The 26,526-nt window shown below is 42.8% G+C and overlaps 1 protein-coding gene across 1 annotated transcript in view; it reads right to left on the bottom strand.

The window, feature by feature from the left end:
- Positions 1-26,526, bottom strand: part of DAP (death associated protein) — a 35,840-nt gene that overhangs the window by 8,472 nt on the left and 842 nt on the right. The window contains exon 2 of the mRNA XM_081015078.1: positions 22,163-22,265. Coding sequence (XP_080871204.1) covers positions 22,163-22,265 — 103 coding nt within the window. The remainder of the gene's footprint in view (positions 1-22,162; positions 22,266-26,526) is intronic.

Genomic DNA, 26,526 nt, shown 5'->3' with positions numbered 1-26,526 from the left:
GGGCACCAACCATTTTGGGCACACATCTCGAATCCTGCAAAAGTGCTATTGGTGCCAGTCACAAAATGGCTATAGTGAGATGTGTGGCACAACACAAAATGGCTGTCTCATTTAAATGAGAAGAATAATAGGACCAAAAAATGCTCTGCGCATCAACTGCCCCAGCAATAGTGGGGAAAGCACCAATATCAACCACAACCACTCACAAAGGGAAACTCTTTCTACGTCTCCTTTGTTCAGAATGGTTGAATGCCGAATCCTGGCATCAAATGAATTGTGGGTGTGGCTTTGGGATGGGGGTTCAACATAGGATAAACTGAGCACACAGGATCTGAGCAGGAAAACCTAGCAGTCTCTGATGAATTGTAGATTTCCTGCATGATGGAAAAGATAGTGGTAAACTGGCAGCCATGGGTGCCATGTTGGAAATCTCTACTTTAGTCCCTTCTGTACTCCAATCTGACTGCTGTCACTGCAGATGGTGACAGCAGCCACGAAATTATAAGACACCTGCTTCTTGGGAGAAAAGCAATGACAAACCTAGACAGCATCTTAAAAAGCAGAGACATCACCTTGCCAACAAAGGTCCGTATAGTTAAAGCTATGGTTTTCCCAGTAGTGATGTATGGAAGTGAGAGCTGGACCATAAAGAAGGCTGATCGCCGAAGAATTGATGCTTTTGAATTATGGTGCTGGAGGAGACTCTTGAGAGTCCCATGGACTGCAAGAAGATCAAACCTCTCCATTCTTAAGGAAATCAGCCCTGAGTGCCACTGGAAGGACAGATCCTGAAGCTGAGACTCCAATACTTTGGCCACCTCATGAGAAGAGAAGATCCCCTGGTAAAGACCCTGATGTTGGGAAAGATGGAGGGCACAAGGAGAAGGGGACGACAGAGGACGAGATGGTTGGATAGTGTTCTCGAAGCTACCAGCATGAGTTTGACCAAACTGCAGGAGGCAGCGGAAGACAGGAGTGCCTGGCGTGTTCTGGTCCATGGGGTCACAAAGAGTCGGACACGACTAAATGTACTCCCATCACCACAGTTTGATGGAAGGTAGCACACAGAGACAACATACTGCAATCTCTCCAATCACTGACCCTTGTCCTGGGCCAGTGGAGGGCAAAAGGGAGTGTGAGTGGTGGAGGATGGAAATGACACTAATTCTGTCCTTTACTGATTTTCCCAGCAAGACTACTGTAATGCATTATACATGGGGCTGCCCTTGAAGACCGCTCAAAAGCTTCAATTAGTGTAGAACCTGTCTTTTAGAATACTAGCTGCTTCTACAAAGTGGGGCCCAATTTTGAAAGAACTACACAGACTTCCCATTTGCTTCCAAGCCTAATTTAAGGTCCTGCTACTTTTGTTTATTTGGTCTCTATTTCCACGGAGTTCAAGACTCAGTAAGAACAAATATGCATGGCTAAACTACCTCTGAGAAACTGGTTCTGAGGACCATGTCGTGTTTTAAAGTGTTTTCAGATATGTATGTGAGAAACTAGTGAGTATACTCCTACGCTTAAAAAAAAGAGAGAGATAATTTTTCAATGTTCAAGAGAAGCAAAATATGTTGGAGGCAAGGTCCCTGAGTTTCTAATAACTGTGGATTGATTCCACTTGCTTCTGGCTTTAAGTGATACAGACTACACAAATGCCCAAATCTTGCTGAAGCCTCCAAGAAGTTCTTCCTCTGTTCCAGCTGTCTCTCATTCATGATTTTATCTGCACAAGCAGAAGGAAGCAAATGCCCTCCTAAGAATTGAGCTGTTCTGTGGGCAACGGCTGAAAGAAAACAGCAGGAGTGAGGAAAATGTTTACAATTCCATGTCCCAAAGGGCCACTGTTTTTTGTTTGCTTTAAGTCACGTTAACTACCAGACCGCAATCCATCGCTGGGACAGTGCTTCTAAGCAGAAAGGCACAGGCACTAGCTCTTAAAAACAGTAATTCATTTCTGCCAGATCAAAAGATTTGTGTTTACAAGGCATTTGTGAGGCACTATCTAAAGCTATAGGCTATCGCTCCTTTGCAAGAGGGTTTATTTATGAGGCATGTTAAGTTTCTTGATCGCAACTATATACCTACTGGTAATGCCCCCTATTAATATTATGCTAGCTATGTGTGTGCTTTGTGGGTATTGAATTTTTTCTTCCATGCACAGTTCCTTTGCCAGTGTACAACTTCCCCCTATCAATGATTATTTACAACAACGGCTTTTCACATGCATGCAATTTTCCTCTGTGAAGAAGACAGGACTTCTATATCAGGATGTAAGTTTTTCATCTGCTCCAGAACTTACAGAAGGCATAAGGGCAATATTAACCCTGAGGATGTACCTAACCAGGTACAATCATTTAATGGGGAGGCAGGGATATAAGGCGTACTGCTTTAATTTTCAAATGAGGCATTACCTGCAAATCAAGGGCACTGTCAGGGCTAGACTATGGGTGGCTAAACCCGAATCTAAGCTCTGCCTCTCAAGATCAGTCAGTGAAGGTAGAAAAAGCTGTGGTCTCAATTGCTACAAGCAGCTGGTATTGCTCCACAAACTAGATAAAGGTAGAATGCCATGCCCCTAATACCTATTTAAAAACAGCCAATTTGGGGGATTCTTGCTGTCTCCCACTTGCAGTGTTCATTGCTGAACACACCTATATTTCTACTGTACCGGAAGACAGCTTCAAGGACACAGGGTCCACATTAGTTCAGGCTACAATTTTTAGGTCCCAGATTAAACCCACAGAGTCCCTTTTCAGGCACCGTATTGCTTGCAAGAAGCTCAAAGAAGATTCTCCATTCAATACCCACACTGGAACTTTTTGACAGCAAACGTTCATTCCCCTTCTAAACACCAAGACACACTAAACCCAAACCTACCCATGCAAGTATTTGTATGCCTCAGATGAAAGAAACAGAAAACAGGCTCTTCCCCATCTACCTATAGCAGCACTAAGTAAAGGCTGTGAAGATTTATCTAAGGTAGCCTCATAGAATGAGGCAAGTTACTCTCTTCACTAACCAAGATACATCCCACATATAAACCACTTACAGATTTGCACACATACGCACCACCCAACATCGACATTGGATCAAGTCATGTCACCAGAAGTCAGCAAGTTGTCACACCGTGCTTCAAAGTTATTGTTGTACAAGACACCAGCTCAGAAACCACACTGCAGATAAACACCGTTTGCCCTCATCCATAATAATCAGTTTTCCATTATGCATGTAAGCAACTGAATAGAATAACAGTCATGAACATGCCCCCTCAACGCACCAACATCCCACCGAGTAATCTTCAAGAACTACTGAGGGGGAAAAACCACACCACTTTTATCACACCCTGATGAATGCGGATGATACACCCAGCAGCTGCAAGTTAGCTTGTGGGCATCGTTGCACCCTGTGATCCATTGAGTCACCTCCATTACCAAGTGAAAGGGAATAATTCATTTTCTGAATGAAAAGGGAAAGGAAGAATGTATTATATGGTTCAGCCTTTCTGGGACTGCACTACTTCAGAATGGGAATAGAAGCGAGGGTGGCAGAACAGAATTCAATGTTCTCTCAAGCTAGTGAAAAAACTACCCTTGGTGCGTGCAAAAAAGGGCATGAGTACCTGCTAGGTTTTCTGTGTGAGCAAGGAAAGGTTCTCACCCCCCCCCCCAAATCATCTTTCTGTACATGAGGACACAATGAAACATGTACATCACTTGCATTCCTAAGTGGTAGTCTTCAGGAATGGTGGTATTCTCTTGCTGCAGATTTGCTCCATCCAGGGTGGATAAAAATAAATGATTTTAATAATAATAATAATAATTAAAAAATGGATTTTAAAAAAATTAAATCAGATGTTTTTTATTTAAATCATTCTTTTAATTTAAATCAGATTTTTAAAATAAAATGCTTTTGAAGGGAAAATCTTTCTAAAAATAGCTTTCTATTTAAGTTACATTATAGTCCAAAGGAAATAAGGATTTGTTTTAAGTTTTAAAGGTAAAGGTAAAGGGACCCCTGACCATTAGGTCCAGTCGTGACCGACATGTGTGCTAAAACTCTAAGTTTTTTTTAAAACCCCCGTTTAAACCACATCAGTTAACAAACACGGATTCATATGCCATAATGTTACTGTTTTAGTTAAATAAATTGTTTAAATTGTTATTAAGGAAATGATTATTTCTCTCCTTCCAATAAAGTACAGCAGAAAAGTTGTCCAAATATAAACAGTTAACTTATTAAAACTTTAAAATCAGTAATTTTTGATATAACTGTAAAAACTACTCTGAAAATTTATTATTCCAAAAATGAAACCTTCATCTGGTTGTAAATATTAAGATTATACCAGCAAGAATTGGTCTTTCTGTAAAAAAAAATGATTGAAATCAAGTCTTACTGACTAGTGATTTAAATCAAATCCACCCTGGCTCCATCTACATTTTACACCCTTTAATTAGGCCAGTAGAGAGATGAAATTGTGAAGGACCAAAGAAGTGCTTCCTTCTTCTAGGCATTGTGCCATTTGATGACCTTTCTCCATTTTTCACCCTTTAAACAGTTTCCCTCTAATCCCAAACCAGATTTAATCTATACTGCGTTTCTACAACAACCCCTTTTGCTTCTATACCCAAAATGACAAGCGTATATGTGCACGACTATAACCAAAAGCAATACACACATACATGAAAACCTGGTGCCCCTTCCCAGATGTTTTGGACTACATGAGCCCCTGGCAGCACAACTATGACGGCCGCCATTGATTGTAGTCCAAAAGCAGCTGGAATTCCATTGCCTGGAGAAGCCACACTAGAACATGGGAAGAATCTTCTGGAGCTAAACAAAGGCTAACCTAGTCCATCATCCTGTTTTGTACAGCATCCAACCAGATGCCTCCAGGAAGGCCACAAACAAGACACCTGGTATCACTTAGAAGCACACCAGTGAGATTCTATCAGTGGTGGCCAAACTTGGCACTCCAGCTGTTTTGGGACTACAATTCCCATCATCCCTAACCACTGGTCCTGTTATGTGATGGGACTTGTAGTCCCAAAACAGCTGAAGGGCCGAGTTTGGCCACCACTGGATTATATCCAAAACGTTACAGAATTACCTAGTTAAAATAATGAAGCGCGGAAAATGGATTTCAGTTTTTTAGACCAAAGACAGAAGTCTTTGGGGTGGGGGGAAAGAGTACATTGGTCTTAATTTCATTCACAGGGTGCGGGTGGGGGGAAATCAGACACACCATCTGCCACATTACGCAGATTACATGAAGATTAGTGTTGCTCAAAAACACGCACTTTCAGCTCCTGTTTCCAAAGCAGCATGCCGTTTGGCATTACATAAATGGCTGACAACAGCAATAATCTGCAGAGAGCCATCTAACCAGCTGAGTGGCATCTTAGCTTAACGTCTTACTGCCACCAAGTTATGTAAATGTGTCCATTATTTTAATTCTAGAATGTGTCTGAGCAAAGCAAGCATGCAGTGCTCCTACTTTCTCAATGCACTCCAGTGAGCTCTGTTAGCATGAATGGAATATGGGGGTGGGGTGGGAAGAAGGAGAATGACTGTTAATACCTTGCGTCCATGCTTTGGAACAATTTTTAAGGGCATGCCAGTAAAAGGTAAAGGACCCCTGGATGGTTAAGTCCAGTCAAAGGCGACTATGAGGTTGCAGTGCTCATCTCGCTTTCAGGCCGAGGGAGCCGGCGTTGGTCCACAGACAGCTTTCCGGGTAATGTGGCCAGCATGACTCAAACGCTTCTGGCGCAAGAGAACACTGTGGCGGAAACCAGAGCTCACGGAAACGCCGTTTACCTTCCCGCTGCAGTGGTACCTATTTATCTACTTGCACTGGTGTGCTTTCAAACTGCTAGATTGGCAGGAGCTGGGACAGAGCAACGGGAGCTCACCCGTCACGGGGATTCGAACAGCTGACCTTCTGATCGGCAAGCCCAAGAGGCCCAGCGGTTTAGACCACAGCGCCATCTGCGTCCAGTAAACACCTGTTTCATGGAATTAATCAACCTGCCACCCTGAGATCTTCACATGAAGGGTGGTATACAAATTTAATAATATAAATAAAATAAAATATTGATCCCTTCTGGTTACATACTAATTATTGTGGCGTCCTCTTATAATCAAACATCACTTCAATTGTGTGCAGTGAAAGAGTGGAGGAAACCCATCAGTAAATCTCAACTGTTGGTATAAAAGGATTGTTAAGTGACCAAAAACCTAGGTTAAGCTAAGAAGAGTACTGAGGCTGGTTGATAACAGGGAAAGCCTAAATAATTCTCCCAGAGAGCATGAGAAAAGCAGTGTGAACTTATATATAGCCTATTAACGCATTGTTGAAGTTTTTTGTTCAGGTTGTAGGCTGGGCTCTAACTTCTTTAAATTAGACTTAGAGGGTCAAAATACTATTTCTCCCATGTCTGGTTTTGAAAGGGAATCTACCCTCTCCCTAACTGAAACATTATCCTAACAATTGTGGATTTTCTCATAATCCATCATAATGTCTAACCTTATGTTGAACTCTACTAAGCTTTTTAGCCTCAAAGGAACCTTGTCAAAAACAAGCTTCACTTGCTTGTATATTGTGTGCCCAAAATACACTATTTTATCAGTATGATTTCGGCTTAATAGGCATGTCTGTGAAGAGTGAACAAGTATACAGTGGTACCTCGGAAGTTGAACGGAATCCCTTCCGGAAGTCTGTTCAACTTCCAAAACATTCAGAAACCAAGGCACGGCTTCTGATTGGCTGCAGGAAGCTCCTGCAGCCAATCGGTAGCCACATTGGACATTCGGGTTCCAAAGAATGTTCGCAAACCGGAACACTCACTTCCAGGTTTGCGGTGTCCGGGAGCCAAAACGTTCGACTTGCAAGGCGTTCGCGAACCAAGGTATGACTGTACTATGGTGCCTAATTCTCCCACTATTTATAGAAGCTGCTTCTCATGTTACATTGGAGTTGCTAGGTTCCAACCCAGAAAACACTCATCATCAGAAGCTACCATTGGGTCTACTAGCTCTGTATCGTCTACACTGACAAACAATAGCTCTCTAGGATTTCAGACAGGGTTCACTTCCAACCCAACCTGGGAAATGCTCAACAACAACAACAACATATATATACCCTGCCCAACACGACAAAACATCAAACATTAAAAACTTCCCTAAACAGGGCTGCCTTCAGATGACTTCTAAAAGTCAGATAGTTGTTTATTTCCTTGACACCTGAAGAGAGGGCGTTCCACAGGGCGGGTGCCACTATTGAGAAGGCCTTCTGCCTGGTTCCCTGTAACCTCACTTCTCGCAGTGAGGGAACCGCCAGAAGGCCCTCGGAGCTGGACCTCAGTGTCTGGGCTGAACGATGGGGGTGGAGATGCTCCTTCAGGTATACAGTGGTACTTCTGGTTAGGAACTTAATTCGTTCCTGAGGTCTGTTCTTAACCTGAAACTGTTCTTAACCTGAGGCACCACTTTAGCTAATGGGGCCTCCTGCTGCCGCCGCCATGCAATTTCTGTTCTCATCCTGAAGCAAAGTTCTTAACCCGAGGTACTATTTCTGGGCTAGTGGAGTCTGTAACCTGAAGCGTCTGTAACCTGAAGCATCTGTAACCCGAGGTACCACTGTACTTGGCCGAGGCCGTTTAGGGCTTTAAAGGTCAGCACCAAAACTGCTCGGAAATATACCGGGAGCCAATGTAGGTCTTTCAGGACCAGTGTTATATGGTCTCAGTGGCCACTCCCAGTCACCAGTCTAGCTGCCGCATTCTGGATTAGCCGTAGTTTCTGGGTCACCTTCAAAGGTAGCCCCACGTAGAGCGCCTTGCAGTAGTCCAAGCGGGAGATAACTAGAGAATGCACCATTCTGGCGAGAAAGTCTGCGGGCAGGTAGAGTCTCAGCCAGTGTACCAAATGGAGCTGATAGACAGCTGCCCTGGACACGGAATTGACCTGCGCCTCCATGGACAGTTGTGAGTCCAAAATGACTCCCAGGCTGTGCACCTGGTCCTTCAGGGGCACAGTTACCCCATTCAGGACCAGGGAGTCCTCCATACCTGCCTGCCCCATCCACTCAAAAAGGAGGAAGCTCCCATCTTGACACTTTTCAGCATTGGCAAGAATCTCTCTTACTGCTTCAGACTGCCTCCATAATCTGGTGCAATGCAAGCAACACAACCTGTTATTCTCCCCAACCCACCCCAGTTTTAGAGGTGCTGTAGGAAAGCTCTCCTCAAGGCTACACCTTGTGTTTTGGATTGGGAAAAATAAGCTTGGGTGTGTCCCAGTCAGGTTCCCGCCCTCCTTCTGTCTCCTCATGGATAGGAAAATAATGCCACACTACCTCATAAAATTCAGGGGCGGCAGTTGCCAGGGGCACCTGCAAATAAAAGGTTGCAGCCAAGACCAGCCAGAACTTGATAACTGAATTTTTCACATCTAGGTCCACTGACTCAGCTGCAGGGTGTACAGAACACATACTTTGCCTGGTTCAATCCCTGACAACTCCAAGCAGGACTGGGTGGGTGGAGAGGAAGACTCCTGCCTAAAACCTTGGAGAGGAGAGGCACTGCCAACCAGTGCAAATAATGAGGCAATGGGTTGACTTGGTTTAAGTCGACTTACTTGCCTTGTAGGAGGCAGATTTTTCATTTATGTGCCAGTATCCGCCACCGCCGTCACCCCAACAACATGCAAGAGAAAGCCCAGGAAGATGAACGACTGCAAATTGGCAGTGGCAGCCAGGCAATTGTCTACCTAGCCAGGACTTAATCCAGGTTGATGCCTGAAATCCTATTCTTATTAGCAGCAATTATATTTTTTCATTTCAAAGCCAATATCACTGTGCTACCCTGTCAGTTTTCATCTTATCCTGGACAGAGCCTCAGAGCATTCCATGACTGTGAAAGAGGCAATTTTAATTATGTTGGTTTGGAAGATAACAATACCTTACAGAGCTGACCCCCTGCTTATCTGGGCTTGAACCAATTCTTTTGAACTTCTGCTTTGATCAAAGGAAGAAACCTCACTGCCCTTTTAAGGTTCATTGATGGAAGTCTCATATGACCAGAACTTTAGATGAAATTGTAACAGCGCTATAATTTTTTTTTTTTTAATCTAGCAGTGCAAGTCTTACCGACTTTTGCAGGGTGCCCTGGCAAACCATTTTAAGGAAGTGCCTGCTTTCAGTCTTCAATATTATCAAGCCTCTGGTTTGCAGTCTGAAGGGAAAATCCGCTTCTTGAGTTATCTGGCAAAACCTTTGTCCCATGAACCGCTACGCTTTGATGTGCTGGTATGCTACTCACAAGGACATTTTAATTCTTACATGTAAGGGTCATTTAAACTTGTGAGACCCATTTGCATTCTGAAGCGGCATATAGAGCCTAATCACAGTTACCATTAAAGTGAGCATTGACGCTATCTGAACTGCATGGGATGGATGTTAACCACAGTAAGGTGCGATAGCAGAAATTCACATTCCAAAACAGAGAGGACTTGTTGTTATTGTTTAGTCATGTCTGACTCTTCGTGACACCATGGACCAGAGCACGTCAGGCACTCCTGTCTTCCACTGCCTCCCACAGTTTGGTCAAACTCATGCTGGTAGCTTCGAGAACACTATCCAACCATCTCGTCCTCTGTTGTCCCCTTCTCCTTGTGCCCTCCATCTTTCCCAACATCAGGATCTTTTCCAGGGAGTCTTCTCTTCTCATGAGGTGGCCAAAGTATTGGAGTCTCAGCTTCAGGATCTGTCCTTCCAGTGAGCACTCAGGGCTGATTTCCTTCAGAATGGATAGGTTTGATCTTCTTGCAGTCCATGGGACTCTCAAGAGTCTCCTCCAGCACCATAATTCAAAAGCATCAATTCTTCGGCGATCAGCCTTCTTTATGGTCCAGCTCTCACTTCCATACCTCACTACTGGGAAAACCATAGCTTTAACTATACGGACCTTTGTTGGCAAGGTGATGTCTCTGCTTTTTAAGATGCTGTCTAGGTCTGTCATTGCTTTTCTCCCAAGAAGCAGGCATCTTTTAATTACGTGGCTGCTGTCACCATCTGCAGTGATCATGGAGCCCAAGAAAGTAAGGCACACAATTTTGCAGGTAAGCAATCACCAGTGTTTCATTTGCATCATCAATTAAAGCTTCTTCCCCCAGCACCTCCCCATCCTCCCCTTTTAAAAGGATTTTACAAAAGTAATGCCTCCTCTTCCAGCTGAGCAGCCATAATTTTTCTTAACACTATACATTCAAAGCACAATATTTCAAGTTCAATTTAAATACTGAATCACACCTGACCTAATAGCTTATACAGAGTGACGGAAGTTGCCCATTATCATTGTAACTCAAGTATTCAAAGAAGTAAAACAGTAATTAATATACTGATGGGGGAAGTGCAAAGCATGCACATTTCACAGGATATATTTATTTTGGATGAGAAGCGATTATCTAGCTTGAAAACATTTATCAGGTTCCCTTTAAATTAAGAAACTGAACAAGAAGACGACCTCATAGTTTTAGTTTGTGGAGTATTCAGAGATTGCTGGAAATTGACAGGTGTGTATGGACAACACATTGAAGAACTCTTAAATCCAACCATCATTCCTTCTACCACTTCCAAATCTTCATTCAGGTATGTTTCAGAAGACAACGTGCAAAAGGTAAGTAAAACGTACATAAAATAAGAAGTGAAGGCAATTTTGTTTAATATGCTAGAAAGTAATGATCAACCTTACTACAAAAATAATGCAAAGCTGAAAACTCCAGCCTAGGAGAGCTCAGTTACTCAGTTGATTGGTGGCTTCTTGACAGACCTTCAGACTAAAACTTTTTCACTCTATATAACATTCACAGGCCATTCTGGAAGAATCTGAAACCAGTAGATTAAACTGGAACCACTGAGTAATGGCCATTTGCTAATACTTTAGCAAATCCGTTCCCAAGCCACTCTGTGTACGTCACCAGCATCTTTCCTACACATCACATAAAACCCAACTCCTTCCCCTTCCCCCTTTTTCATGTTTCTCTCAAATAGATCGTAAGTTGTTCAGAAAAGGACTGTGTAATTTCTGAATAGTGTACTGTTAGTATCCCCCCAAAATAGCATATTTTAAATGAAAACAAAGTATGGAACTTTCATTTTAATCCGGTTCTGCAAGAGAGCATTACAAAAATGGGAGGGCAATGCGCTAAAGGTCTTTTTCCAGAGCAAGCAATGCTGAATGCTGAACTTAGCAGCTATAGATCAGAGCCTTACCAAACAAATACAGTGGTACCTTGGGTTACATATGCTTCAGGTTACAGACTCCGCTAACCCAGAAATAGTACCTCGGGTTAAGAACTTTGCTTCAGGATGAGAACAGAAATCGCACGGTGGCGGCGGCGGGAGGCCCAATTAGCTAAAGTGGTACCTCAGGTTAAGAACAGTTTCAGGTTAAGAACGGACCTCCAGAACGAATTAAGTTCTTAACCTGAGGTACCACTGTATCTTGGTAACAAGATATGTGCAAGTCAAGCAATACTTACCCAATGTCAACTGAATATGCCCCCCCCCCCGTGTGGTCAAGTAAAGCTGCACTGGAGACCAGAAGGAGTTTTAATTTTGGAGCCTTTTAGACAGCTGGCGATGTGGAAGATATAAGAAAGAGCATGCAAACCAGAACAGTGTTTTAACAAGAGTGTGTATCCCAAGTAGCAGAGCAATTTTACTGACCCAACAGCATACCAAAAGTGAGTGATGTTTTGTGTATGTGTGTGTTTTAAAAGGAGCATGAGTCAAGAGGGCATGAGATCACGCATTTAAGGGATTTGTCTCATTAAAGGAGGCTGCACAATCTGTTTTTTTCTCACTGCGCAAGAAAGATAAGAAAAAGATACTACCCTGGGTATAAAACATACACTGGGTAGCTGAAAAGCTTGCAGTAAATTTGTGAGAGATCTGTATTTTTACAGAAATGTGCTTCTAAACAAACACTCGCTGAACTGTGACTTGAAGGACTAAGTGTTTCAAGATTGTTTGGGGGGGGGGTGTTGTTTTGTTGTTTTAACTATTTACTTGTGTTTTTACCTTGTATTTTATCCTGCGACTCACCCTGATGAAGGGCGGTATACAAATCAAAATAAAATAAAATAAAATAAAATAAAATAAAATAAAATAATTAAGGCAAATATTAAGGGCAGAAACATCTCCACCCTTTTCATTTATTAAAGCTGTTGCTATAAATTAGGATGCAGTCTTTATGCCCAGTTGTACACAGATGAATAAACTGGGCATAATCAGATGGAAACTGTATAAGCACCTCTGAACGCAAATGGAATCTGCACATGTGCTATTGTTCTGTTGTATAATTTCAACTAAGCCAATCGTGTGAAAATGTGTGCAACCACCTGCCTTATTTTAGATGGCATGGGGCTTTGGGAGTAAACAAGCCAGGATAAAACCGTGACTTCAAATCCTGCCTTCTTGGGAAGCCACCGCTTGAACCAAGCAGTTCCCAGAATTCAGATTCTACATGGGACTGTTACATTGACAAGTTCACCAATTAAATATCACTTTGGCCCGGGTTTCAGAAAAAAAGCAGATGAAATGGTAAACCTTTTTCGACTATGCCACTTCAGACTGCAGCTGGGGAATGCCATAAATAAATGCTTGTTCATAGGAAAAATTCTCTCCGTGCAGAAAAATGGATGCCGGGGCCTCCTCCTCAATATGCAAAATAGGGGATTTTTATTTTTATTTTATTTTGTATGGGGGCTCGTTCAACCATGCGACTCCCCACTGGCAATCTGAAGTGATATACAATCAAGTAACAGGTTTATCAATGCATCTGTTATTTGTGAGAACTAGGCATTTGTATAAAACATAATCATGTTGAGTGAGCACAATGTGGTAAAGACGCCATGCTATTACAGTGAAGCAGAACAGACAAGCTTGCTTTAGCAACAGCAAAAACGAGCGCTTTTAAATGTATGATTGAATGCAGATACGATTTCATATCAGGTTTTCAAAGCATAGCCTGAATACCTTGTTGTCAAGCTTCAACAATGTAAGATTAGGGTATCAGGGCCTACTTTTAATCAAGAATGCCTTGAAAACCTGCTGCAGTGCAGGACATCAAATTAAAAAGCTTTGAGGGCGAAACCTGTTCTTTGCTCAAGGTGGCATTTAGAAAGAGAAAAAGAGGAGTATCCTGGGTCATTTCAGTATCAGTTTAAACTATTCAAGAGGTAAAAGGACTTGAATTTAACCCAAAAGAAATATTTAGGTAAAGGTAAAGGGACCCCCTGACCATTAGATCCAGTCGTGGACGACTCTGGGGTTGCGGCGCTCATCTCGCTTTATTGGCCGAGGGAGCCGGCGTACAGCTTCTGGGTCATGTGGCCAGCATGACTAAGCCGCTTCTGGCGAACCAGAGCAGCGCACGGAAACACCGTTTACCTTCCCACCGGAGCGGTACCTATTTATCTACTTGCACTTTGATGTGCTTTCGAACTGCTAGGTTGGCAGGAGCAGGGACCGAGCAACGGGAGCTCACCCTGTCACGGGGATTTGAACCGCCGACCTTCTGATCGGCAAGTCCTAGGCTCTGTGGTTTAACCCACAGCGCCACCCGCGTCCCCAATAAATATTTACTCCGGTTAAAAACCCTTTTTTGCCCCGTCCACTGGAAGCAAGATCAAAAGTCAGGGGCAAATATCTCCCTTTGTAAACATCTGCATATCCAATATGGTGGTGGAAGCCTGTAATTTAGGAGCTATGGGCAGAAGTATGGCACAGTGGTGTCCTTCCTTAAATACAGTAGCACTCACAAGGAATATGGACAGGGTGACAAATCTGAAAAATGCACTGACCTTCAAAGCTCTCTGTCACTATTGGGGGTGGTTAAGCAAGATAACTGCAGAGAGGTCATTTTGAAAGCTACCAACAAACAGATCAAGAGAACAACTGGAACAACTTGTTCTACATCCCCTTTAGTTGCTGGGAGCATTCTGTTCACCTTGAATATTTGTACTACTTATCAACCTGCCTTGGGGCAGAAGGACAGAGAGAGAGAACAGGTGTGTTTGCAATAGTTAGAATTTAATTTCTGCCACACAACAGTAACCTTTTCAGATCTAGACCTTGCCTTGAACGTCAAGCTCCAAGATGGACACCACTTTTTATTTTTTAAACACGTCTGTTTTTGTACCCCTCACTTCCCCTCTTCTTTTTAAACCAAATTAAAAACAGAACGATGCCACTAGCGAGAGCAGTCGACTTGTGGGTCATGACCCAACCACGCTGAAGATCCAATGGTGTAAACTGCTGGAGTAAAGGCATGCCAGATTCAGACCACGCTTTTGTGTGTATTTTTAATACCGTGGTACCTCAGGTTACATACGCTTCAGGTTACATACGCTTCAGGTTACAGACTCCGCTAACCCAGAAATATTACCTCAGGTTAAGAACTTTGCTTCAGGATGAGAACAGAAATCGTGCTCCAGCGGCGCAGTGGCAGCAGGAGGCCCCATTAGCTAAAGTGGTGCTTCAGGTTAAGAACAGTTTCAGGTTAAGAACAGATGTCCAGAACGAATTAAGTTCTTAACCCGAGGTACCACTGTACAAACCTAAGTCACACTGTGGTACATGGGGTCAAAGGCCTTGAAACCGATCTAGAGTAAAAATACGGACAAAAGAAAGAAATACTGAAAGAGAACTAGATGGGATAGCAGCAGATGATGCCTTTAAACTTGGATCTACTGTAAAGCAAGAGATGGAGGACCCTTTTTAAAAGACACAGGGAGAAAGCTGGACAGCTTGTATTCCAAGATATAGAGATTCATAACCAACTTTTACAATGGTTACTAGCTTAAATTTTGTTATTTAAAAAAATAAAAAAACAGACTGGAACAATGAAAAAATGCTAGGGAGGTTGCTTGCATTTTTTAAAAAAATTCTCTTACCCTCTTTCCGTACAAAATCAAATATTTAACTCTAGAACTTGAAGGTCTCTGGACTATTAAAACCATTTTCACTAATAGCCCTCATGACCTACCCCCCCCTCTCTCTCACACACACACAGAGTTCATGTTCCTCAGAGACCCAGTGTGGTATAGTGCTAGACTCAAGTTCAGGAGACCGGGATAAAAATCCCTGCTCAGCTATGACGCTCACTCGTTCATTTTTAGATGGTTTCTCTCTCTCAGCCTAACCTACTTCATAACGTTATTGTGAGTGGAAAGTAGGTTAGCAAACATATACAGTCCTGAGCTCTCTGGAGAAGGCAAACACACACACACACACACACAAACACGAACTCCATTCAAGTATTAATATCACTGATAATAATTTATTTGTACTCTGCAGCTTAACAGTTGACTATGGTAGTGGGACGCGGGTGGCACTGTGGTCTAAACCACAGAGCCTAGGACTTTGCCGATCAGAAGGTCAGTGGTTCGAACCCCTGCAACGGGGTGAACTCCCATTGTTCGGTACCAGCTCCTGCCCACCTAGCAGTTTGAAAGCACGTCAAAGGTGCAAGTAGATAAATAGGTACTGCTGTGGCGGGAAGGTAAACGCTGTTTCTGTGCACTGCTCTGGCTCGCCAGAAGCGGCTTAGAAATGCTGGCCACAGCTGTCTGCGGACAAACACCGGCTCCCTCGGCCTACAGAGCAAGATGAGAGTGCAACCCCAGAGTCGTCCACGACTGGACCTAACGGTCAGGTGTACCTTTACCTTTATGGTAGCAATAGGGTTCCTTTCTTCCTCCTCTGTTCTCCTTTTTACCAACATTCTTGCCCAACCCTAGCCCTTGCATGATGAAGAATGTAAAAGAAAAGTCTGTGCAGTTGGAAAGTTCATAGAAAACATTCCACCCAGAGGAATGGCCGTATTAGCCTGCTCCTGCAACAAGTGTTGTGTTCAGGAATTTGCCAGCACCTGCAATGCCTCCAATGTCCCCCAGCATATAGGCTGCCCTTTAGATGATAATGTGATCAGCACACAGGTCCGTAAATGGTTCCAAGCATGTACAGTAGAACATGCCTAGAAACTCTCCCCGTGATCGGAACCCTGATTAGACAAGGGCTGCCAACTGCAGCGAGTCTTCTAGGAGCATTCCAAAGTGTTTTCTAGGCGCCCTGAAGTCAACATGGTTAAGAACTCTCTAAAGACCTGTGTACTAATCTCATGGAGGTCTAAAGGACAACTGGCACACCCACTGTGGGTGGCGCTTCCATGCCAGCTCCTGTCCTGTCCTCGTTTACAATGTCACGTGTCTGGGCAAACACTTGAACAGAGCCAAGGAGCTTTGCACCGTCGTAAACGCTAACAAATTTATTCCTGAATAAGCTTTCATGGATCAGAGTCCACTTTCTCAGTTCCAAATGGTAGCTGAGCCAATGGTTATGGAAGACTCATTTCAATCAACTGAAGCAGGATATTTCACAGCCAAATAAACTATGGGATTTTCAAACACCGCAGCCTGAATTGATCTCAGAGTCGAGCGTTTCCCCCTCCGCCAATCTTTTGTCATGTTTATCTTTTTGTTTGTGCAAACTAGCAAGCCTACTGGTTCCGTGCTTTCATTTTATACTTCATTTGCCTCAAAACGATCATAGTCCTTATCCTAGCCAATTATCTAAAGCCGGTTTTGACTTTGAAATATAGAAGATAAACTATAGCAGCAATAAATGCACAAGCAAGAACCACAGTTTTGGATAATAGCACCACTGAGGAAGCTCCTTTCTAGCTCAGATCAAATAAATGCAAACAATCTTGTTTGTGAAAGAAAGAAAGAAAGAAAGAAAGAAAGAAAAGAAAATGCCTTTTGAGACCACCCATATTTCTTTGCTAAACTAATTGCTGCCTATATTTCTTGGGGCACACAAGTAGAAGCTAATAAAGGCTTTAATAATTAAACAGAAATGCTGCTTGTTTGTCCTTCAAGTGTATCTGTTGCATTAACTTTCTAGATTTTGACAGACAAGTCGGCATGTAATTCTACGCCTGCCTCACGCAAGCAACTCCAGAGGCCCAATCCAACAGTTATGATCATTTCAGTCTAAATAGCTCAGAATATTCCACCCCCCATGTCACCACTTGTGACAACAAATGATCTTGCAAAATGATCTATTGTCCTCTCAGGAATTCCTAATCTAAGGTTTTAATTAAAGTTCTTCATCTTAATAAATATGACACGGCCAAGCAACAGCCAGCGTACATACGACTGCCAATCAAAACCAGGATCTGGCGCTGAATGAATAAACAAAGTGAGAAGAAGCAAGGCAACTGCACAAAACCAGCTCTTAAAATAATAGCATAAATGTTTCATTTTTTATCAGAAACACGGAGGCTGAAAACCTGTAATATTTATTTAGGGATTTTATATACTGGGCCAAGTTCAAAGTCAATAAACAAACTAAGATGGGACTCCATTATGAGTTTCTCAATCATGCTAACTTACATTCAGGATTTATTCGCTCACCATTTGTTAAGTTCAACACAATTATTCTGCCATCCACAGTACAGAGTGCGAATGCAGCAGAGGAGTGTGATTAACACTGTCTTCAGTCTGCCTTGTCCCTACGATCAAATGTTCACCACAGTGGTAACTATGCGTCTGTCTGGGGTGTAGCACTTCAGACTATAAGTTGGGGCTCATATAAAAGAACATGAGTTCATATTAAAAAAGGATCCTGCGCATAGACAGTGGAGAAGGGTAGGTTAGAATGTCTACGTCAGTCCATTTATGTGTTGGATCCCTGTCAGGGGAAATGGCTTGGCGTAAATAAATATACTACTAATAATAACTGAGTACAGTCGTATATTGGATCTTGAACGCCTTGTGAGTTGAATGTTTTGGCTCCCGAATGCCGCAAACCCGGAAGTGAGCGTTCCGGTTTGCGAACGTTCTTTGGAACCCAAATGTCCGACGGGGCTTCCGATTGGCTGCAGGAGCTTCCTGCAGCCAATTGGGAGCCACGCTTTGGTTTCCAAACATTTGGGAAGTCGAACGGACTTCCAGAATGAATTCTGTTCAACTTCCGAGGGATGACTGTACAGAACGCATAGGCCCAAGCCACGAGAAGCCTACTGCTCAATGTCAAGGGAGAACGCTCCTATGAATCAAGCCTAAATTTACAACCCCATGCAAATCTTGAGCCCCGCAAATAGACACAAACTGGGCCAAGAGGGGAAGGTTAGGTGCCCTTGTGGGGAGACACTTCCACTAAGTATATATACCCTAATCTTTGCCAACCTGGTGCCTTCCAGATGTTTTGGACTACAACTCAGTTCCAGCTAAGAAGTGAGAGAACAGGGCTAGACCACATCTTCATTCAACACTCTCCATGAATTATTTTGAAGCCAATATATTAACCTTTGTTGCTCTGCCAACAATTCAGTTGTTATCTTTGGCTGGTTATCTTCTGGCTCCCCACTTTAATTAGCTGGGAACTTACCTATTGGCTAAGAACCTAATACAAATAATTCTCTAAAGGTTATTCCCACAAGACTACCCTAGTAAGATTCCTTTTTGCAAACACTTACAATTCCTTAAAACATCATGGTTTCACCCGAAGTAAACGGTGAGTGTGTACAATGTTCAGAGAGAGGAGAAAATCCTTGTTGTGTGATTTATTTGTTTTTTGGCAACTGGAAAAAAGAATCTGTTTGAAATGTTAGTCATGACTAAGGCTGCGATCCCAAACGTATTTACTAGGGTCTACTGTCCCAACAAATACAATGGGACTTACTTCTGAGTAGCCATTTGCAGTATTGCACTGCATGCAGAGTCCCACTGAGTTCAATAGAACTTAACAGCAGCTAACTTGATCTGGACGCAACCCTTCGTGCAATAGCCACCCCAGTCTCTGGCTGCAGCCATAAGAAGATTTCAAGAAATATACAACACTTGTGCCTTCGCATTGCATGCAAAAGATTCCAGGATTAATCCCAAGCTTCTGCCAGTAAGTGCAGATCAGGAATGGGGAACATATGGTTCTCCCTATATTGCTGGACTTTCAACTATTAGAAACATACAGTATAGACATTCTGCTTGCACCCCTCTCCTTGGCTTGATGTTGGGGGGGAAAGAACCATCAATCTTTGTTCAAAATTTATTACTAGCTTGTATCCCTTGCTCCTGATTGGGTTTCTGTATTTCAAAGGACCTGAAATGAAGAGAAAACGATACCATTCCCTTTTAACTGCAAAGTAGGGGGTTGCTCTGCAATTTCAGGCACACCTGGACGTTATTGGCTTCCTGGCTTCCTGCCAGTCTGGCTTTCCACTTGGATATGGACTGTGCTTTTGGCTTTGTTTAATGATCTTTGCCTAGAGGTCGATGTGAGAAATTGTACCCTACTGGCTTATTACATCTTCATTCTTTGCTTTATGCTGTTATCCATGAGGCGCTGTTGATTCAAGGGCAGAACACAGACGGCGCTCGTGGGAGCACAAACCTACCTGGAACAGCCTGACCAGTAAATGGACGACCGGCGTATAGTCCTAAATAATTGTACACTTACAGCGTTTTTTCCTCCAAAGCGCTCCAAGTGTTTCACATTGTGAACAGTGGGAGATTCAAGACAGGCAAAAGGAAATGCTTCTTAAGACACAGTTAAGCGTATGGTTAGAATATGGGATTTGTTACCATAATAAGTGGTGAGAACCACCAATTTAAAGATGGCTTTAACGAGGGATAAGACAATGCGTGGCCAATAAGTCTACAAATGGCTACTAGTCATGATGGCTATATATTTCCTCCAAGATCAGAGGCACCTTGCCTCTGAACACCAGACACTGGCGATTAACAGCAGTAAAGGCTGCTGTGCTCACAGAGTTGGGAGGGACCCCATGGGTCATCTAGTCCAACCCCCTGCAATGCAGGAATATGCTCCCATATGGTGATCAAACCTGGCACCTTGGCGTTATCAGCACTACGCTCTAACCCAGGCATAGGCAAACTCGGGCCCTCCAGATGTTTGGGACTACAATTCCCATCATCCCTGACCACTGGTCCTGTTAGCTAGCGATAATGGGAATTGTAGTCCCAAACATCTGGAGGGCTGGAGTTTGCCTATGCCTGTTCTAACCAACTGAGCTATTGCCAAAGTAGTCACGATCTGCTTATGGGGTTCACAAAGAAATCCGGTTGGCACTGCGCTAAATAGATCTTTGATTTAGCCTAGCACAGCAGTGTTACGTTCTCCTTAAGTATTCGGGTAAAATAATATTCATGGACCTAGTACTTATTTTACATGGAGCGTAGTACTTATTTTATATGCATTTAAATGTGTACTTTCTGTATTGATTTTCCCCCTCTGTTATCCACTGGGCAAATGTCAGTTGATAAGAAAGGTCAGCCTCTTGGCCAAGCTTACTAAATGCAAGCTATATAAGCACTGCATCATATTAAGAACACCACATGCCTCTGTGGTACCTCTGAATACCATTATGCTAGGGATGAACGGCAGAGGGGGGAGGAGTGTAGTTTTCATGCCCCATCCAAGTTTTTCATGCAGGCATCTGGAAGCCCACTGTAAGAGTGCTGGAACAGATCAGATCAGAATAACTTTTATTTGCATCAGCCACTAGCCATGGCAATAAAATAAAATAAAATGTACTGAAGATAAGAGGTAAAAACTTACCGTATTTTTTGCTCTATAAGACTCACTTTTTCCCTCCTAAAAAGTAAGGGGAAGCGTGTGTGCGTCTTATGGAGCGAATGCAGGCTGCGCAGCTATCCCAGAAGCCAGAACAGCAAGAATGATTGCTGCTTTCACTGCGCAGCGATCCCTCTTGCTGTTCTAGCTTCTGAGATTCAGAATATTTTTTTTCTTGTTTTCCTCCTCCAAAAACTAGGTGCGTTTTGTCGTCTGATGCGTCTTATAGAGCGAAAAATACGGTAACTATACAAAATACATTTTGGACCTTTACATCAATAATCAAATAATAGATCTTATTCTAATTGCCCCTGCCAAATGTTTTGCAGTTTTTGCTGGGAGTGCTGGATTATGAGGACAGTTGAAAAACAGAAGGCAGTTAACATGGGGTGGGGTGTCTTTTTAAAAAGTCAACCTTCGAATAATCGTTTAAATGTAAAACTTTAGATTTTAAAAATCTTAGGATATAGCACACACATTATTAGCACGTTTTCGAAATCAGATGTTTCTTTTTATAAATCATATTCCCACCCCCCATGCCTATCTGACCATCAGCAATATGGTTCTATGTAGCAAAACATGAAAAAATACAAGTAAATAAAGTCCATTTTAATTTCTACTGAGTAAGTAGCAGCGGAACGCAGGAAAAGACCTGCGGCCAAGCAGATGCGTGTGAGAAGTGAGACTCTCTGCTTGTGCAGTTATTCCATGCTCAGAATCTGGAGGAAATCACCAGAGGTTTATAAGCTGCTACTGGTCCCATTCATTCCCTTCCTGAACATTTTCCACTAAAGCCTATTTCAAGAAGCCCCTGAATAGCTCTGTGATCATACAAGAAATGTTTAACTACCTACAGCCCTTTCCCTACATATCTGCAACCCCACCTCAATCTTCAATAGACCACCTGGCTTGGCTGGCCCAAAGGTAAAAAGAAGTGGCAGCCAAAACAGATTTTAAAAAGAAACAGGCAAACACACCCCCCCCCCCACCAAAGCAGGAATTCTATTTTTCCAACTCTTTTCAGTTCTTACTGAATTCTCTACCTTGCATCCACTTTAGATGCCATTGAAAACTGTCAAGCAATCACTTGGATTAGCACAAATAAATGTGGATTGTTGAGTGTGTGTTATTATATTTAGGGAGCCATGCTATGAACAAGAACCTTGCGTAAAGGGAGGCAGAGTAGGTTCAGCTAGCGTAAAGTTACACCAGAGCCAGTCTAAGTCCCCAGCCCTACCCCTGCTCTGGTCCTGCTCCCAGATCACCCCTTTTGGGGGACTCACACCAGCCTCAGCTCAGCTAGCTGAGCCCCAGCTGAGCAAGTTCCACGGCTGCATCTTTGGCTGAGACGGAGATCTGTTGCATTTTGGCAGATCTTGCCATAGGGCTGCCTCCGTGTTCACCCAAGCTGTCCAATTCCCCACAACTGTGCTTTGCTGGAAAAAGAGTAATCGCCTTGCTCATTTATAATAATACACATGATGGAAAGGCCTTCACCTGGTGCCAGGAGTTTCCCAGTCCTCCTGCTCCTTCTCTTTCTCCTCTTTGGTTTCTACGACATGTGGATGTTTCTGCACGATTCTCATTCCACCAGCTTTGACTGTAACAAAAATAAAGGGGCCTGTCAGATACGCTGCATGATGGCAGGCAAACACATTAAAGCCACATGGAACATTAGAAATTAGTACTGCATCATCAGAATTCGCCCATGAGCATTTCTGATGGTCCAAATGGACCAGATATTGTGATGACCACTATACAAACGCTGTTTTTTGTTCTACATAATTGTGAGAATGAAACACAGAAGTGATACAACATTATTTTCATTGTACTGCCTGAGAGGAATAGAAAATAAAAACAGCAGTGATTTTCATTTCCTATAACTCATATTCCAATAGCAGGAGCTTCGAGCTAACTGCTCCTTATAGGTAACTTCAATCTCCCCCAACCTTTTAGTTGCACAGCTGAGGCTAGTACCAAGCCTGCTATAAAGACCACCAAAACCAAAGGCTTTCCTTTACAGCCATGCTATTATCTCACTTCATTTCTGCAGTTTCCGAAAACTGAATCTAGACTTTTAAGCCATACTCTGCTTCACTCCTACTGAGTCAAACTGCTACAATGCATTTAACAGATGAGTACGGTGGCGCAAACCAGTTTAGGGAAAATCAAATTCTTAAAGCTGTTTTCACAGGGACAGTGCATCCAAAACAAATCAAGTCACTTGAAAACCCTTGTTGGAAACATAGCCTGTGAACTGTATTTTGGCTGCCGATAATGTTGTCTGGATTTGGGATGAAAAACTCCCAATCTTTTTAACTCCAGTGATTAATTTCCCAGGGATTGTGGGGGGACAATCCAATCACTTGCAGTTGGTGGCAGTGCGGGATAAATTAAAGGTAAAGGGACCCCTGGACAGTTAAGTCCAGTCGCGGACGACTCTGGGGTTGCATTGCTCATATCGCTTTACTGGCTGAGGGAGCTGGTGTACAACTTCCGGGTCATGTGGCCAGCATGACTAAGCCACTTCTGGCGAACCAGAGCAGCGCATGGAAATGCCGTTTACCTTCCCGCCGGAGCGGTACTTATATGTCTACTTGTACTTTGACGTGCTTTTGAACTGCTAGGTGGGCAGGAGCTGGGACCGAGCAACAGGAGCTCAACCCGTCATGGGGATTCGAACCGCCAACCTTCTGATCGGCAAGCCCTAGGCTCTGTGGTTTAACAGAGTAGTCAACACTAAACCACAATGCATGTACATAGCTGAAAAGCACTTGTGTGAATTACTACATTACACGGGACATTTTCCTGTTGGAAATCAGTGAGATATCCCTCAATATAGATCCCTAAACCCATTCATCATTCTGAATAACAATAGCATTTTCCCCAAAGATCCAGATTCCCTTCAACAACAATTCCCAGAACTACAGTATTTTTTTAAAGGGTGTGTGTGTATTGTTTTGCAGATCATCCAGAAATGTACTTCCTATCTAAGTGCATTTAGTTCCAGCATCATCGAAACTTTGTGCAATAGCACAAAGTCAATACAGGTGTAGATTTGGACCTACCCATGACTAATAATAATAATAATAATAATAATAATAATAATAATATATTTATACCCCGCCCATCTGGCTGGGTTTCCCCAGCCACTCTGGGTGGTTTCCAACAAAATATTAGAAATACAATAAAACATCAAACATTAAAAACTTCCCTAAACAGGGCTGCCTTCAGACGTCTTCTAAAAGTCAGAAAGTTGTTTATTTCCTTGACATCTGATGGGAGGGCATTCCACAGGGTGGGCGCCACTTGACCTAGACTTGGTCTTAGCCCTGACTTCTTTCGACATTTAAATAATAGCGGCCTATTTCATAAGGTGGAGATCTATATATCCATCTGGTTTTCTAATATAGAACTTGTCTGTGTGAAGACTTCGAAATCTTCCATCTTCTTTTTGAAAGTGCTTAGCTGGAGCCCAATATTTTGTTTACTAGGCCTGTAAAAACATCTCCATCTTTCGGACTGTACTGATGCACATGAACTATCTTTAGGCTGATTGCCTACACCTTACATGTTTTTCTAAAGCAGAGGGACTTGTGCTTGTTCGTCTATAGGGACTTGTGATTGTAATAAGTGCCCATTAACACAACACATTAATGGGCCCCTCTTCCTCTCTAGGGTTGATCGGTAATTTCTGTCCAGGCTACTTCTCTTGTTTTCCTCTCTGTACATGAACACCGCAATCCATTGCACAATTATGAGCACTCAAATCTCACTGAAACCCATGGAGCTTGAGTCCACATAACAATGTGCTAGATTGAGCCTAAAAACACTGTGCAGGATTGCCAGAAGCAGGGGAAAGCCAAGAAGCCACTTTGGGGCAGTTCTGGAGAAAGTGAAGAAGTGGGAGCACACACACCAGCCCTTAAAAAAGCAGTATGCTCACAGCTGATTAACTAGGGGCCACCCATTTTCAGAGACAATTTCTGAACAATTAACTGTGCAAAGATCTGCAGGGAGGGGGAAATAGGAGGGGGCAAAGTAGTGCCACACACTGATTTTTCAACATTTCCCTCCAGTGTAATTTAGCCAGTGTTCCTGAAAAAGGAACATGGCAGGGGCAAGGGGAAGGGAAATTGGCTGGGTCCTAAGCTTGTTCAACACAGTCATATGACCTGGCAACCCAGCGTAAGTTAAGTTAGCAAGAAGGGTGGTGTAACTCAAACACTACTTTAAAGGCTTGTTTTTCCTAGGCTTAGGCCAGCTCAACCACCAGTAGCCTCGCAGCTGAATGGAGTCTGGTTCTAGTATAACTTTGTGCCGGCTTAATTTGCACTGGCTTGCTTTATGCCTGTTTCTTGTGGATACAATTGATCTCTCAATGTACGGTTCAGCTCCTCAACACCACCAACACTTATCAGCTGTTTACCTAAGCAAAAGCTGGTCCTCTCAAACTACAGGGCTCAAGTCAAACATGCCCCTTCTACAGCTCGCAATAATTTTTACTTTTCCTTCTTCATTGCCTTCAGTTTACACGGTTCTTTATATATAGTAGAAAGGGGGGGGGGATACTTAGAAAACAATTAGAAAAATAAAAGTATTCTTCACTTCCAGGAAATTAAAAAGGACTATAAGGAGAAATGTCCTGGATCATTGGTTCCAATTGGGGGTCTGTGGACCCCAGGAGATCTGTGGCACCATTCATGTAACAAAAACTACCATAGGGATAGGGAAAATTTCAAAAGTAGGGAGTCCAAGGCTTGGCTTTTGGCAAACAGGGGGTCTGCAGTACTTAACTAACTGGGAACCACTGTTCTAGATCTCTCGCCTTCCTCTTATAATAATGAAATTTCTTTAAACTATTTCCCTTACTTTCAGCATAGGACTTTCAAGATTAAGGCATCATGAAACAGTGGGGTCATACAGGTCAAGAACAGACTGGGAAGGTTTAAGGTTGAAGTAAGAGAAGTACTGTCTGCAAGTGAGCAATATAATCCAGGAAGATGAAAGGGAAGTTAAATGAAGAGACACTAAAAAATGCAGTTCTTGTTTTTCCTTTGGTGATTTCTGAAATCCAAAGAGTTTAAAAGCACAGCAGCTTCAAGACAGCTCCATGTTCAGAATACTGTATTGCACAATGTTTGGGAAGTTGCTTAGACTTTGCTCTGAACAACAAATGTTGAAATTAGACAAATGAATAAATCAGCATGTGGACACAAAGCCATTACATTCCTGTTGCTCAGGGTGGAGGGGAATGTTTTTAATATTTTTCTACTGAAATTTTTGCTTCAGGAGTTTTTATTTTATTTTTGAAAATCCAGCAATAATTTATGAAAAGCACGGCAGTAATTAAATCAGTAGCAAGAATTTTCTGCGCTTTCATGGAAAGATTAACACAAAATAAGAAACTTGCTTACTTTTTTGACATTTTGTTTTAACCTCTACTTTTAGGACATGGCACATTCTTTGGACAGTCACTTTGGGGATTTTTTTGAAGTTTTATTATTATTTGTATACTGTTTTATTTAACAGTAGCTTCAAATATTGCCTTTGCACAGAATGTAACTAAAGTGTGTCTAGGACTGCAGCCAACCTGAGAATAAGCACTATTAAACTCATTGAAAAAAGCTTATACAATCTGGCTGCAATAGTACACAGTAACTCTCTGTACTGTATTATGGCATCCACACACACTTTGCAGTGTTCCTCTGTGCTATGGTGTCTATAAACTAGACTCCTATGAGGATCCATCCGGTGACCTCCAAGTGGCTTTTCACAAGACACTTGCGGGATCTGTTTTCTTGCATACGTTGGCATGGCGTCCTCAAGTGGAAAGCGGGGGGGTGGACAAAGTCCTACTT

The sequence above is a fragment of the Podarcis pityusensis genome, assembly GCF_964106645.2.
Source record: "Podarcis pityusensis genome assembly, chromosome: 7".
Taxonomy (NCBI): Eukaryota; Metazoa; Chordata; class Lepidosauria; order Squamata; family Lacertidae; genus Podarcis; species Podarcis pityusensis.
The sequence above is the reverse complement of the archived record's forward strand: the minus strand, read 5'-3'. Positions and strand labels throughout refer to the sequence as shown.